This window comes from Hypanus sabinus, chromosome 16 (genome assembly GCF_030144855.1).
Source record: "Hypanus sabinus isolate sHypSab1 chromosome 16, sHypSab1.hap1, whole genome shotgun sequence".
Classification (NCBI taxonomy): Eukaryota; Metazoa; Chordata; class Chondrichthyes; order Myliobatiformes; family Dasyatidae; genus Hypanus; species Hypanus sabinus.
Window position 1 is genome coordinate 72316456 of NC_082721.1, and position 16094 is coordinate 72332549.

General features: G+C 37.1%; 1 protein-coding gene across 4 annotated transcripts in view; it reads left to right on the plus strand.

Moving 5' to 3' along the window:
- pbx4 (pre-B-cell leukemia transcription factor 4) overlaps positions 1-16094 on the plus strand; it is a 418773-nt gene that overhangs the window by 345541 nt on the left and 57138 nt on the right. For 3 of the 4 annotated variants that reach the window (XM_059992097.1, XM_059992100.1, XM_059992098.1), the window contains exon 5: positions 10911-11157. In XM_059992097.1, coding sequence (XP_059848080.1) covers positions 10911-11157 — 247 coding nt within the window. The remainder of the gene's footprint in view (positions 1-10910; positions 11158-16094) is intronic. The other variant, XM_059992099.1, reaches the window with a different exon arrangement.

Genomic DNA, 16094 nt, shown 5'->3' on the forward strand with positions numbered 1-16094 from the left:
TGAGATGGAATCTCCCACACACAAAGCAATGTTGATTATTCCTAATTAACTCATTCTTAAAATGTGCATATGTCTTGTACCTGAGAATCTCCTTTAGTCACTCACCTACCTAGATATTAAGCTTAGTGGTCTGTAGTTCCCCAGTTTTTCTTTGCAGCCCTTATTAAATAATATTGGCCCCTTCCTGTCTTCTGGCACATCATCTGTTGTTAACAACGATAGATATATATATATGTATCACTCAATTTGTTCTCAAGCTTCCAACAGTGTTTTTGAATATACCTTTGATATTGTTTTGAGGAGGTCACCAAGAAGGCTGGTGAAGGGGTCGTGGATGTTGTCTACATAGACTTTTGCAAGATTTTTCACAAAGTCTCACATGAGAAACTGGTCCATGAGGTTAAGACACTTGGCATTCAGAATGAAGTAATCATTTAGATTCAACATTGACAATGGGAGAAGCCAGAGAGTGATAATATCTGGTCATCTCTCTGACTGGAGGCCTGTGATTAGTACTGAGCTGCAGGGATCAAAGCTGATTCTTTTACATATATGTTTTTTAATGACTTAGATGATAATGTGGTAACTGATCAGCAGGTGACACCAAGATTGGCGGCTTAGTGCACACTAAGGACAGCTATCAAAGCTTGCAGCCTCACCTCAGCCAACTGGGCAAAGGGCTGAAAAATGATAGCTGGAATTTAAAGTAGACAAGTGTGAGATGTTGCACTCTGGGAGAACAAACCAGGGTAAGACCTACACAGTGAATGACAGGGCTCCATAGTGTATGGTAGAACAAAGGGACTTGGGAATACTAATTCATAATTCCTTGAAAGTGGCATCCCAGGTAGATAGGGCAGTAAAGAGAACTTCATAAATCAGGGCATTGAGTACTGCAATGTTGAAGTTGTATAAGATGTTAATGAGGTTGAAATGAGTTATATAGGGAAAGGTTAGGACTTCACTTATCACAGGAGAATTAGGGGCAATTTTATAAAGATATACAAAATTATGAGGGACATAAGCTTTCAATCGTCAGGTTGGTTGAGACTAGAGTAGAGATCATAGGTTTAGAGTGTAAAGTGAAATACTTAAAAGGAATCTGACGGGGATCTTCTTCACTTAGAAGGTGGTGTGAGAGTGGAATGAGCTGCCATCAAAATTATGAGGTTCAAATTCATCTTTTAAGACCGGATTGGATACATGGATGAGAAGGGTATGGAGGGCTATGGTCTAGGTGCAGATAGATGAGACTAGACAGGAGACAAGGCTGGCAGGGACTAGATTGGTCAAAGGGCCTTTTTCTGTGCTGTAGTACTCTAAGACCTGATCAGTCCCTGGAGATATACCTTGATACACTTTAAGACATCCAGCATCTCCTCTGCTGTAATGTGTAATCCTTGATTAACTATCTCACATTCTAAAATCTTCATGTCTTTATCCAGAATAAGAAGGTGAACTATTCATTGAGGATCTTATTCCCCTTTTATGGCTCCACACATAGATGCTTACTTTGGTCTTTGAGGGGGCTTGTTTTTCCCTATGTTACTCTTTTTCCCTTAACATCTTATAACATCTCTTTGGATTCTTCATTATCCCTTCTGTCATTGCAGTCTCATGCTCCCATTTTGCCATTCTGATTTCGTACTTAATTTATACTTTTGCATCCTGTACACTCATCCAGGGATTCACTTATTCTCAGCTGATGTATCTGAACATGCATCCATTTTTTTACCTGACCAGAGCCTCAATATCCCTCATCATCCAGGGTTCCCTAACCCTACCAGTCTTATCCTTCTCTCTAACAGGAACATGACAGACCTTGAATTCTTGTTACTTTACTTTTAAAAGTCTCCTCCCCTTACTATATATAAATTTGTCAGCAAATAACCTCCTGTATTCAATTTTTGCAAGTTCCAGCCTAATACCATCAATATAGAACAGTATAACACAGAATCAGAATCGGGTTTATTATCAATGACATATGTTATGAAATCTGTTGTTTTGTAGTTGTAGTACAGTGCAATACATTAAAAAAGTTAATATGAGTTACAGTAAGAAGTATAAAAAATGCATAAGTAGTGCAAAAAGAGAACAAAGTAATTAGGTACAGTGCAGGCCCTTCAGCCCTTGGTGTTGTGTCAGCCTTTTAATCTACTCCAAGATCATTCTAACACTTCCACATAGCCCTCCATTTTTCTTTCATCTAATTAGAATATTTCTTAATTGTCCCTAATTGTCCCTTCCTCTGCCACTAACCCTGGTAGAGCATTCAATGCACTCATCACCCTCCATGTATAAAAAAAAACTACCTCTGACATCCCACATGTACTTCCCCCCTCCCAATCACCTTAAAATTATGTGATCTCCTATTTGCCATTTCTGCCCTGAGAAAAAGTTGCTAGCTGTCCACTCTATCTATACCTCTTATCATCCTGTACACCTCTCAAGTCATCTCTTGTCCTCCTTTGCTCCAAAGAAAAAAGTCCTAGCTCACTATTTTTCTTGTGAGTCATGCTACCGAGGCAACATCTAGGTAAATCTCCTCTGCACCCCTACTAAAGCTTCCATGTCCTTCCTATAATGAGGCAATATTAAGAGGAATTATCTCAAAGTCCTAATATTCAATTATATGAAATAATTCAGGTTTGGAAACACAATTAAGGTCATTTTAATTCTTAATCACAAAAGATAACTAAATAAACAAGAATCATCAATTTCTTTTTGTTCTGTTGAAAGTGATGGAAAATTAAATTGGTCAAGATAGACAACACACTACTTAACTGTTATTGACCAACACTAAAAAATTGTTATTATTAGTTTAAAATTAAAACTTCTAGTATTCACATGAAATGAAGTTAAGGGAACAACATTAGTTGAAGCAGCCAGCTAGTTTAGAAGAATGCAATGAAAGTTAATGTAGTTATTTGCAGACTCTTGCAACAAGAAAACTTTAATCATGGGTGTTACACTTCCTGAAGAGTGCGTACATGCTGGAGCATCTTGGGGGATAGATTTATTTGTTATCACACCTTGTTGCTGCAGAGCAATGATCAAATCTAACAAAAAAACCTTCAGTCATTGCTTTTGGCCAACCACTAAATGTGTGGGATTGGTAAAGCAATCACAGGCTGTTTTGCATTTATTGCACAATCTCCTGAACATCACAATGGGAATTCAGATCTTCAGGGGAATACCCTATGCCCCTGTATCACAGCAGTACTTATTCATGCTCTAAACTTGGCTTGTCAGTTATTAATGCTCTACGTTATTTCCTTGTCTTTCAGAATAATGCGCTGTATCTTTTTCCTTAGTGTGATTACCTATTCTCCTATTAAGTACATTAGTGATTTCTATTAGTAACTAGCTTCAGATTAACATCAATCTGCTCCATTTATCTCTTAGTGACCATATTATCTTAATGGCTTCCAGATTTTCTTTTACCTGAAGTGGAAACAGTTTTATAATTATCTAGATCCTTGTTAGGTCACCCACAGCTTTTGCAAATAAAGTAAGACCTAGCCATTTCATCCTTTTCTGGCAAGTGCAACTTCACAGTTATCAGCAGTGCTTTATCATTCCAGCCAAGGCCTCCACGAGTTTTACCTTGACCCCATTCTGCTCTCTGCTCTGAATATTGTTCCTCAACAGCTTATTCTCTGGGGTCAGTTTATATCAGTTCAAATTTCATCTTGCCATTATCTCTAAACTTTTATCTGTATCTATACTATATCCATTTCTCAGCTCTCTATTGGAAAGATAGAATTTCCATCCCTAATTGTTTTTGTGAAGACAATGATAGTAAGGAGTCTCCCACAGCATTGTTATCCAGACTGTCTTACACTTTTAATCCAGCACAGTAAAGGAATGGTAGTCTATTTCTAAGACAGGTGTGTCACATAAGAAGTTTGGTGTTAAAATATGGTTAGTGTCCCTCTTTGTCTAATTGGAGCAGTTATCTATTCAGTCAGTGTTTTTGTGGGAGGCCTTCTAAGACAACATTAGTATGCCACCAGTGTGGGGGATAAACATGTAGTATGGCGCATGGAGTACCAATTTAGTACATTAACTTGTTATGCGCAATTTCAGGTTTTAAATACTTTTGAAGTAGTACTCATGAAAACTAGGTGGAGCACTCCTCATGCTCCTGACATTCCTTGTTGAGTCATATTCCTAGGATCATAGAGCACAAAGAAGATCATTCAGCCCATCACATCCATGCCCACTATCAAGCATCCTTCAGCCAATAAAAAAGAAACTGCTCGAGGAACTCAGTGGGTCAACAGCATCTGTGGCGTGAATTGGACAGCTAACATTTCAAATCAAAATCCTTATACAGATATCCATTTCTAGCACTTAGTCCGTAATGCTCTAACTAATACCGTCAGCCAGATGCGTACATAATTCTTCAGCTGTGGCCTAATCAAAGTTTGGTAAAGTTGCACTTAACTATATGGTGCACCAATTTCTTCTAAGTAACTTTGTAGTTGTCTGTTAGAATAGATGAAATATGTTGACTTTACAACTTTAATAAGTCATGAAAGTCTAGTGCCTTTTCACAATGTAATTTCTGAGGAAATAAAGCAACGTAATCCAATTAATTTAGCTATACCATTGATTCTTTACGGCTATTAATTTTAACTTTCAACCAAGCCCTTTTCCCCACCATGTTCTCACCACTACCTCAGTTATAATGCATCAATAATTCCACAGCCACATGAGTGTTATGCGGAATGTCATCCAAATGTCCACACTGTATGTGTTTTTATCAGCCAGTTTTTAAATAATGTTGAATGATTCATCATACAGATGTGCCATGTCAGCTGTCAATACTGTTATCTAAGGCAGCAAAATAAAGCAATAAAATTTCAGGCAGTGAATTGTAATTTTGTCAAATGGTCAACATCTGTGTTCTCTGTTCTTCTGGTAACTCTGCTAGTTGACAGATTCCCCACTTTACTGCAGTTTACAAGCAATATCACATTTGAAGGCATTACAAGGCAAACTCTATCTTGGGTTCTGAGTATACAAGTGAATATGGAAGGAAAATTTTGAGCAATTGACAAAAAGGTCCCTCACTGGCCAGCAATGTGTCTGTAAGAAGAAATTTGAAGAAAACTTTGTCTCCTGCAATAAAGGACAATGTACCAGATGCCTCCGTAATTGGCTGTTACATCAGTATGATAATTTTCAGTGGCATATATATACCTCACCACTTTAGATGTCAACATTTCTAATCTCTCCATTTCAAAATCTGTGGTACTTGTCAGCAAATAACCTGACATTTTTCTTACTTCTTGTCCATTCTGTTCTTCTATTACCTTTTGAACTTTCTTTGCATCCTCATCACTACTGACATTGCCATTTACTTTGATTCACCAGCAGACCTGTCAATGCTATATTCACTGAGCTGAGTTGTTTATTGTGAACAGCTTTGGCCCAAAGGCTTTATCATGGCGAGTTCATTTCTTCCCTATTGAAACTAGTTGTCCTCCATCTACAAAGTTTTCTTAAGATTGATTTTTTTCTCTTCTCCATTATCCATTGCTCATTGCTGTTCCCAGGTGTTCGCCATTGTTACATAGTCCACTCATCCTGCTTCATTGCTGAGAACCAAACCCAGTAATTAGACTTAATTTGTTGTTCTGAAAACATGTTAATCAAGCTTTCCCTACGTACTTCAGAAACTGCATCTCTTCTTTATCTTTTCTCCACTGTTATTCCAATCACCTCTGTAACTTCTCTGCAGATTTTCCTTACTTTTATTCACTATTTAGTAGTCTGTAGAACACTGTGTATCATGATTATAGTCTAATTGTCTAATTCTGTCCTTAACCTTTCAAGGCCAACTTATGTCTTCAGTGTTACAACATCCTAAACAACAGTACCACATCATGTTTTTCTATCACAATTGATGCCATCTATGTGGACTTTAAAATGGCATTAACAAAGTGCCTCATAGTAGGTTTGCCATTAAGGAGACACAGAGATTCTGTAGATGCTGGAAATCTGGAGCAAATGGTAATTTTTTTGTGAAAGATTGAATGGAATAAAATGGACAGTAGCAGCTTGGATGGAAAATTGGCTAAGTGATATGAAAGAACTAGAACTTTGGAATTTCTTAGTGAGCAGGACTGGAACTACTACTTTTCTTAATGGTCTGCATATAAAAGGACAGATTTCCAATGGTGGAGATGGCTGAACACTTGGAATTATTGCAAACTAGGGAAGAATACTAGTAAACTTATGGGTGACATAGACAGATGTAGAAATAAGTGGATGTATATCAAATGAAATGAAACACAGAAGAGTGCAAAATATTACATTCCAGTCATCAGAATGAGATGAGACGCACAAAGGCACGGTTTCAGGAGGGGAGGGGTATGTAATCTTGTAATAATAGAAAGTGGTAGGGTGAGAAGATGCTTAAGAAAATCATAGGGGATACTGGACTTTATAAACAGCAATAGAATCACACAACAGGAAAGCAAGTTGTTTAGCTCATCATAGCCATCCCAACCATTAAGTACCCATCTATACTAAGTTCCCTTTAACATAATGGGGCCTAATTAGTGGCATATCAAGATGGATTTCCACAGAAGCATACATTTGCACAGTACAGAAATGGGCCTTTCAGCCCCCTATCTCCATGCTGACCTTTTTGCCCATCCACACTAATCCCATTTGCTTGCATTAGGACTCTATCTTACTATGCCTTGCTTCTTTAAGTGTTCCAGTGAATCAAAATGACTGGTTCTTCTTCAGGCTGGAATTATGTAATTAGTAGAGTGCCACAAGAATCACTTCATGCTCCTCAATTATTTATACCATACTGTAGAATAGGATAGCTAAGGAATAGACCATTTGGCCCAAAATGCTAGAGCTAACCATTATATCAATCCAACCTAGTGCAAATCTCATTTAAATGTTTCTCCTCTTACCTTAAACCTATAACTATATAGCATTTCTACCCTGGGAGAAAGACTACATCCTATCGGTAATAATAACTTTGAGGAAGGGAGCCGAGTATAAGGTAACCAATGATTTGAGAACAGTTGAAAGGGCAAGGTGCAAAGACAATATTTGTACTCGGCAACAGGGTACAAATGGGTTGAAAGAGTGGATAAAAGCTTATCCAGTGAATTTAATGTGAGAAACTATGTGTTCATGAGCTTTGATAGGAAGAATCAAAAGGCAGGGAGATGACAAATGAGTGATTAGGTGTTATGCATGAAGCTCACAAAATGTTAGACTACTGCACAAAGTGCTCACAGATGCAAATGGTATATTATTGCAAGAGGATTGGAGTTCAGAAATAGAGAAGTATTGTTACAATTGGACATGATATTGGTGATGCCATAAGTGGTAAATTCTGCACAATTATGAAACCCTTATCTTATAAAGTGTGTACTAGATATTGCAATGTTACATAAAATTGGTTAGATCATGCACAGAGAATTATAAGCATTTCTGGCTACCACACAGAAGGTGAGAGTGCAGAGGAGATTTGCAAAGATATTGCTTGACATGCTGAGTTCCTCCAGCAGACTGTTGCTCCAAATTTCAGCATCTGCAATCTCTTATGTCTTCACTAAGATGTTGCTTGGAATGAATGACTGTTGTTATGTGGAGAGACTTATAATATAAACAAATTCATAATAAACAGAAATAGGTCATTAGACTCACCAGGTCAATGCTGATCAGTGGACATCAATCTGTATTAATCCATAAATCTTCCAGAAATTGGCTTGTATTCTTGTATGCCGAGAACACTTCTTAAGTGCTGTCGACAACTCTGCTTCTATCACTCTCTCAGGCAGTGTATTACAGAGACTCACATCTCTCTTGAGTGAAAAAGGTCCTCACCAAATTCCATCTGAATCTATTCTCCATCATTCTAAATCTCTTTATTTTAGTTAACCTTAAGAATTCAAGTCAAGAATGGCCAGGGTGAAGTAATGTTAAGAGATGGGAGTCACGTATGATGAAGAGAGTGAAAATGACAGTAAATTCTTTGAAGTGGGAACCCATATAAACCTCACAGATAAATTGAAATTGATTTAAAATATATTTTAGATGTGCATAAGTATTTTGTCAAAGTAGAGAACAGACAGATAGCCTAGAAATTATTTAAATGCCCAGAATAGTTAGGAGAGATTTGATGACATGAAATGTAAGCGATCAGGACATTGTCGCAGAAGTGAAAATACGGTAGTGCAAAAGACTTAGGCACATATATAGATCTAGGATGCTTAAGATGTTTGCACAGTACTATAGTAATTTTATGTATTGTACTGCATAGCTGCCACAAAAAAAATACATAATATACGTGAGTATTGATAAAACTGATTCTGATATGGGTCTCTGTTGTGGACTGAGAGTAGAAGGGGCTGGGGGTGAGGGCGGGGAATCATAGTTAGGAAAAGAAGCAGGGAGAAGGAAGGGAGCAAGAATCACCAGAGAGACATTGTGTAATGATCAATAAACTAATTGTTTGGGGAATCAAATGACCTTGCCTAGTGTCTCAGGGCTGATCATGTCTGCACCCGCACTGGCCCTTGCCCTAGCTTCCACCCCTAGCAGTCCTTCTCTGCCTCCTTTCTCACACCCCTCCGGCAACACTCCACCTTCGCCATTCCCAACATCCTTTGTTTCCGCCAGGTTTATGAACGTTCTTTCTGCTCCACATTGACAAATACAGTACTACGTAAAGGTCTTAGGCACCCTAGCTATATCTATATGCCCAAGACTTTTGCACAGTACCGTAGCTTTTGCTGGAGATGGATTAAATAAGTGAGTGAAAGTTTAGGCCATGTACAGCACACCACCAAGATGTGTGTAGTAACTTGATCAGCAGTTGAAAATTTCTTTGGTTGTGAATGGTGGCCAGGGAGTCGAGCTTTTGGCAGAGATAACAGGCAATGGCTTTATCTTTTCTTATGTATTTAGTTATAGAAAGCACCTGCTTTTCCAGTGGTGTCCAATAACAACAATACAACTACAGAAGAACAAAAACTTGAGGTTAGGGAAGAAAAGTCATTGGTAAAAAACAAAGGTCAGATAAGAAGTAACACTTCGGTGCAACAGGTTTTTATTATCTTGTCAGCACTAGAGTCATAGTGATACAGCATGGAAACACACCCTTAGGCCCAACTGGTCCATGTTGACCATAGCATCCTCTCAATGAGTCCCAGTTGCCTGTGTTTGGCCCATAACCCTCCAAGTCTCTCCTCTCATTATACCTCTTAAGTGTTGCATTTGAACTGGCCTCAGCCACTTTGCGAGCTCATTCCAGGTTACTCACTACACTGTGTGTAAGAAAGTCTCCTCTCCATTCTCTTTAAAATATTTCCCCTCTTATCCTGTATCGGTGCCCTCCAGTTTTGGACTTCCCAACCCTAGGAAAAAGACTACAACCATCCACCTAATCCATACTCCTCATAATACTATAAACTTTTGTGAGGTCACTCTTCACCTGCATTCCAGGGAATAAAGATCCAGGATGGCCATCATCTCCCTATATCTCAAACCCTCTAGTACAGGCAGCATCCTCATATATCTAATCTGCACTCTCTTGAACTTGACAATGTTTTCCTATATCAGGATGACCAAAACTGCATACAATACTCCAAGTACAGCCTCACTAGCAGCTTATAAAACTGCAGCATAATATCTGTATTCCTAAACTCAGTGCCCTGACTGTTGAAGGTCACAATGCTGAATACCCTCTTCACATGCACAAGTGAAAAGGACATTGCACAACTGCTTTCAATGTACTGTGAACATTGCACTGTGGGCACACAGCTAGTCATTTCGTCTCCAGTCAGAGAATTAACCTTTAACCATCACTCTCTGCATCCTATCAAGCCAGTTCTGAATCTACCTTACTAACTCCCCTAAATCCCATGCGAGCTAACATTCCAGATCGAGCTGCCATGTAGGTGCTTAGCAGGGATCTTACTAAATACAATATAGACAATAACTACCGCCCTACCTTCATCTATCCCCTTAGTTGCCTCTACAAAAAAACTCCAAGAGATTAGTCAGATATGACCTCCCACACACAATATGTGCTGACTTCCTGATCAGGCTTTGACTATCAAGTGATGCTAGATCTTATCTTCAGAATTCCATCAAGGACCTTCCCTTCAACTGACGTGAAGCTCACCAATGTCTAGTTCCCTGGTTTACCCTTAATACCCTTCTTGAACATTGGGACACATTAGTTCCAGTCTTCTGGAACATAACTAGTAGTTAACAGGAAACAACTATTTCCACAAGGGCCTTACTGTTTCTTCCATAGCCTTTTGTAAGGTCTGGGGTTACACTTGGTCAGGCCCTGCTTAATACACTTAAAAGTTGCAAATACTGCCTTCCTCATAATAGGCATATGATTTAAGTCTTGCTATTTATTACCCTTATCTCTTTGGCATCCATAATATTCTCCTTAGTAAACATCAGGGAAAAATAGACAATTATGTATCTCAGCCATCTTCTGTGGCTCCACACGTAGATTTCCCTAATGGTTTTTAAGAGATCTATTCTCTCTTAATTCCCAAGAACCCCTTGGGATTATCTTCCACCCTGTCAAAAATATATATCTTATCAATGGATTACATGAAGCAGATTCAAAAATAACTTTAAAAGGGAATTATATATAGGCAAGTGAAATGAATTAGACAGCTGCTTCAAAGAAGTGACACAGTGATGGCAGGCTTCAGGACCTCTAATATAAAATACTGTGATTTGTAACAGTGTAAATGGATAGCATAACATTGATAATTTGCAAGTTGAGGAAAGCAAATGACAGATTAAGATATGATTGGTTTAGTACAGTAAAAAAAAGATTAAATGCTTGAGACCCACAGTAAACCAACAATTTTGAAACCTTTGTTTGTTTCACTTCAAAGGCGAAAACGACGTAACTTCAGCAAGCAGGCTACAGAAGTCCTGAACGAGTATTTCTACTCTCACCTGAGTAATCCCTATCCTAGTGAGGAAGCCAAAGAGGAACTGGCAAAGAAATGTGGTATCACAGTGTCACAGGTACAGCCTACTCTCCCAGCTTCAGCCTGGGACTCGCCTGCAGTCCACATCCACAGATATCACTACACATTTCCCTCAAGCCAGCTTGGAGAAACAAGCAAAACAACAAATGTAGGAGAAAAATTTAATATGTAAAGTGTGCTTATATATATATATATATATACATGTTTGAACTATTTGCTAGGGATTATGAGATACTGCGATATTGTACATCATTAAATTTATGGTAGCTGGCTGCTCTCTTTCACACTGCAGTTATACTGACATTGTGTATTTTGCTGTAGCCCAACGTAGAGAGATGAAAGGGTTCCAAAAAACAAGATTCTTTTTTATTAGTTAATTTGTTTCCCAAATCAAAGCTGGTGTAGTACTATAGTTCGCTGTTGTTTTGAGTTCAAATCTAAACAAAGTGTAATCATGTGTATAAACTGTACTACTCCCCCAGTGGGATTGGCAACTACCTCTTCTAACCAAATCTTATTTTTTTTAATATTACATCAATTAAATTGTCACAATCAAATCAGTTGCTCCTATTGTGTATGTAAATATACAGTATTCATGATTCAGATAACAGGGACTTAGGCTTTCCGTGAAGGTAAAAATATGTTTATGTAAATTGGTCTGGTGTTTTTATGTGCCATATATTGCTACATACCTTCCAATGCCAGCGTCAATCTAGTGATTTTCATGCCCGCTCTACTGTACAAGCACTAAACTTCATGGATTTGCAGGGTAAAGTTTTTATTACAATATTTCAAGAGCTGCAATAGCTGCATATTAGAGAGTAGTTTTATGAGGTACCAAAATATGCAATAATTACATCTCATCTCGTGTTTCCCTAGGTAGCAAATTCAGTACATTAGAAACACCTTCACTTTTAAGCGAGATCATTGAGAACCTGTATTTTGATTCCTATATGACTGGGATAAATATTTTATTTTGTGTCTCTCAACATATCTGCATCTCACTGAAACTCAGATCTTTAGTCTTTTTTCTCCCATCCTGCTCATGAAATTCTCTGTAAATTTGAAATGCTGGCAGGTATGTGTCTGGCCAAAAATATACACTTCTGTTTTGCAAGATGACCTTTTTTTTGTATTTGGGCGGGTTATTGGTAAAACACTGACCTTTTTGGACATATATTGTACTGGTAATGTCAAAACAATAAAATAAACCTGATAAGGCATTTTTGTTAAAGATGGTATAACACAAGCCTCCTTATGGAAACAGCTCTTTGGCGAGCATGCCCCTCCCTTGATCCAATTGTTCTATTAAACAGACATTACTGAATGTGGAGACTGAATCATTTTGGTAAGAAATATTCTCTTTACAAGAACATTCACATTTAATCAGTATTTAAATTGGCTTCAGTTCAAAATATCTAATTTAAAGGAAAAATCTGTGGTTTCAAAAATATAAGTAGTAGATGGATTAAATTTACCATTTTAAAAACTAAGTGCTAGCACTCCAATACAATTGTGTTTTTATTTTGCCTTATTTAATCATTTAAGTCATGGTGTTCTCTATCAGTGCAGAATATTGTGACATTATTATACCAGTTTGCAGCACCATCTTGTAATATTATGATGCCACAATATTGTATGTTATCAGGCACATCTAAACTAAATAAAATGCATGCCTTAAATTTGAGCTGAAATTCTTGTTTCTGTGGTAACTGAGTCCCTGGTTCACTGTAATATGGTTGTTAACTTGTTCTGGGTAGATAGTGGTTGAAGCATGGGGTTTCTAATTCTGGAAAGGTTTGTTATTCCCTAGATTATCCACTGCTCGAATTTACAAATACACATTGGGAAAGGGTTTCAGTAGATGCCTGCAACCTGTACCAAAAATTTATGAGAGTGAGAAAAATGCTATGCGTGGTTCATCCTGTACCATCACTGGTGAAATGCAAGAACTTGACAAAACTTTCAAGTTTACAGATGTCATCAAAAGTTGTACATTTACTGCCAAAGGAGTAGAAATTTTAGGATTTTATTTTTCTGTACTCATTAAGGTATTTTTTGTGAAATTTTCACAGACACCGGCTTCTGTGGTGGTTGGTAAAACAATTGTGCATAATTTTTAGAGGTCTCCTGAAATTAATCAAATTGGGCCAAGAATGAATATAATTTCTGCTCTGCTTTTAAAGAAAAATCAGAGACTTTTCCTTTAAACCGCATGTGTGGTTTAGGAATGTTTCAACAATTTTTATGTGGCACATCCTAAGCAAAACATAAATGCCATATCAGGTCTATGCTTTGGAGTGTTAAATATTTTCTATTAGATATTACTCTGCATTTTTATAAGCAAACTTTATTTTGAATCCCAGTTACCAGAACGTTAAATATTTAATTGCTAGAAAAGGAAGAAGATTAGATGAAGCAGTTTTATCAGTTATTTTTATCAGTTATTTGCAATACAGTGGATTCCGGTTAATTCCGGGCTATCGGTTAATCAGGGCAGCTGCTTATTTGGAACAACTCTTAAAGAACAAAAACTAATTGAGTAAATATCTGAATACCCTTTGTTTATTTGGGACACTATGCCGCTTCATTGGGATGAGAAACTGTTGCTGAACAGATTCTAGCTAGTGTCAGTGGTGTGTACCTGCATGGCTGTTAGACACTATACCACACTTAGAGCAAACAGTTTTTAAATTTCAACAGTTGCATGTACTTGTGTTTTTAAAAAAAAAGTGATTTTTGTCACTGATAGTTGGCGAGAAATAAGCAAATAAGCTGTAAGACACTTCAGGACTCTTTGCTCATTGTAGTTTAAGTATTTAGGCCTGGACAGTGAAAATGAAACAATTTCACTACTTCAAGTTAGGGACTACAAAGAATTTGAAGGTATCGGCAATCTTGAAACTTACAATGAAAATGAAGAGTTGGAAGATGCAATCTTCAAATGCATTGTATGAGGGCAGTCCGTTATCTTCACTAGGTGTCTGTGCTGATTTTGTTCATTACCGTCAATCAAAGGAACACGGCAGCGTACTCTGAATGAATTCCTCCATTGATAACTATTGTGAACTAATACACAGTTTTATAATACTGTATTGTATTGGTAATGTTCAAATTTGTTCTGTACTGCATTTAAATATATAGTGTGTTGCTCAGTTAAACAGTAGTTTGTCTCTTTTTGTATCTATTTAACCATTTCCATGAAACTTTGGCTCAGTAGGACAGACACTTAATTGGGCCAAAATGTACTGGTCCTGATGTGTCTCAATTAACCAGAATCCACTGTACTGTATTATGAATTTCTTAGATATCTTTCAAGATGAGTCACATTTTAAAATTACATTGGCCTTCTGTTATTTTGGCTGTCAATTGTTAATGATGGTTTGCTTTGAGTAGCAAGATACTGAAGGTAAAAATACTGGCCAGTTCAACCAATAATCTCCTGTATGCCTTCTATACTTCCAGCAGGAAAACAGCTGGGTGTAATGCATAATATACCGTAAAGTATTTTTAATGATTAAATCATGAAAGATAAAATCAATGTTTAAAAAAGGAAGAAATAGCAAAAATGTGATAAAAGTTGATTATCAAAAAGATAGTTAAGAAATTTACATCATTATGAGACCTGTGGAAACTTTTTGTGTGGAAATTTCTGTGGAAATTTACTGTCCCTAGCAGTCTTTTGATGATTATTACTGGTGAGTCATGTTGTTCACTTTTTATTTTATTACTGACTTCTTTTACATTACAGTGTAGAATAAAAAAGGGGATAACATTTTAAAACATAGAATTTAATTTAAAAGATATGAACAGATGTGAAACAGGATTTCCATTCAAATTATCTAATTAATGGTCATAGTATATACATGATATTCAGGAACCATTTGGCTCTACAGTAAATGTTCACCTCTTATTCTTTGATTCTACCACAAACTTTAGAATTGTAAGCTGCAAAATGCTTCATAATTAAGAATAGCTAGTTCTGAACATGGAAATGTCAAATTCTAAATTAAATCTATTAAAATGTAAAGAAGATGATCATTTCCTATGTATCCATTGTAGGCATGAGTTAGTTGCTAGCATGGCACAAATTAATTAATTGATTGAGCAAGAAATGGAAATCAAACAATCCTGAAAAGTTTATTCTTTGTTCTCCTCCATAGATGCTGCCATAGTTTCTCCAGCTCTTTGTGTGTAGTACTCTAGCTTTCCAGCATCTGCAGAATCTCTTATTTTCAAGCAGTCGTTAATTAGCAAAGAAGAAATGTTGTATCTAAAAATCAGGAGTAGAATCAGGTATATTGGTCTAAATATTCAAACTTTTATCTTCTACAATCTTCTTTCCTTATGTAAATTCAGGGGGGAAAATGTGCAAGACCGAGATGATGTTAAAACCAGGGCATTGTTTTAATATGATTGATGAGCAGTTCAGATAATTGTGTTGGGAAATGAGCACCCTGCACATTTTAATTGGTTAATTATTGTCACATGTATCAACAATCAATTAAAAAAATTGTTTTGCACGCTAACCATACAGAGCATTTCAAAACATAATACACCAAGGGAGTACAAAGGGAAAAGGGAATGCAGAATATAGCATTACTGTTACAGCGAAAGTGTTTTGCAAATAGACAACAAGATGTAAAGACTGAGATAGACTGCAACTTCAACTTTATCGTACAAGAGGCTCATTCAAGAGTCTTATAACAGCAGGATAGAGTTGCTGTACAACAGTTGCCATATCAAGATGTGACACATCCAGATAATATGCTTTCCATAGTGCACCTTGAAAATTGGTGAGAGTTAACAGGGATATGCAGAATTTACTGAGCTTTCTGAGGAATTAGAGCTTCTGGTGAGCTTTCTTGGCCATATTATTTACATGGTTGAACCAGGACAAGTTATTGATGATATTAATGGCAAAGAATTTGAAGTTCTCAATCAACTGCACCTCAGCATTATACTCTGCCCCACATCCTGAAATCAATTACCAGCTCTTTTGTTTTACTGACATTGAAGGAAAGGTGGTTTTCTTGACACCATGTGACTAGGCTCTGTTTCTCCTTCCTATCTTGTTATTTAAGA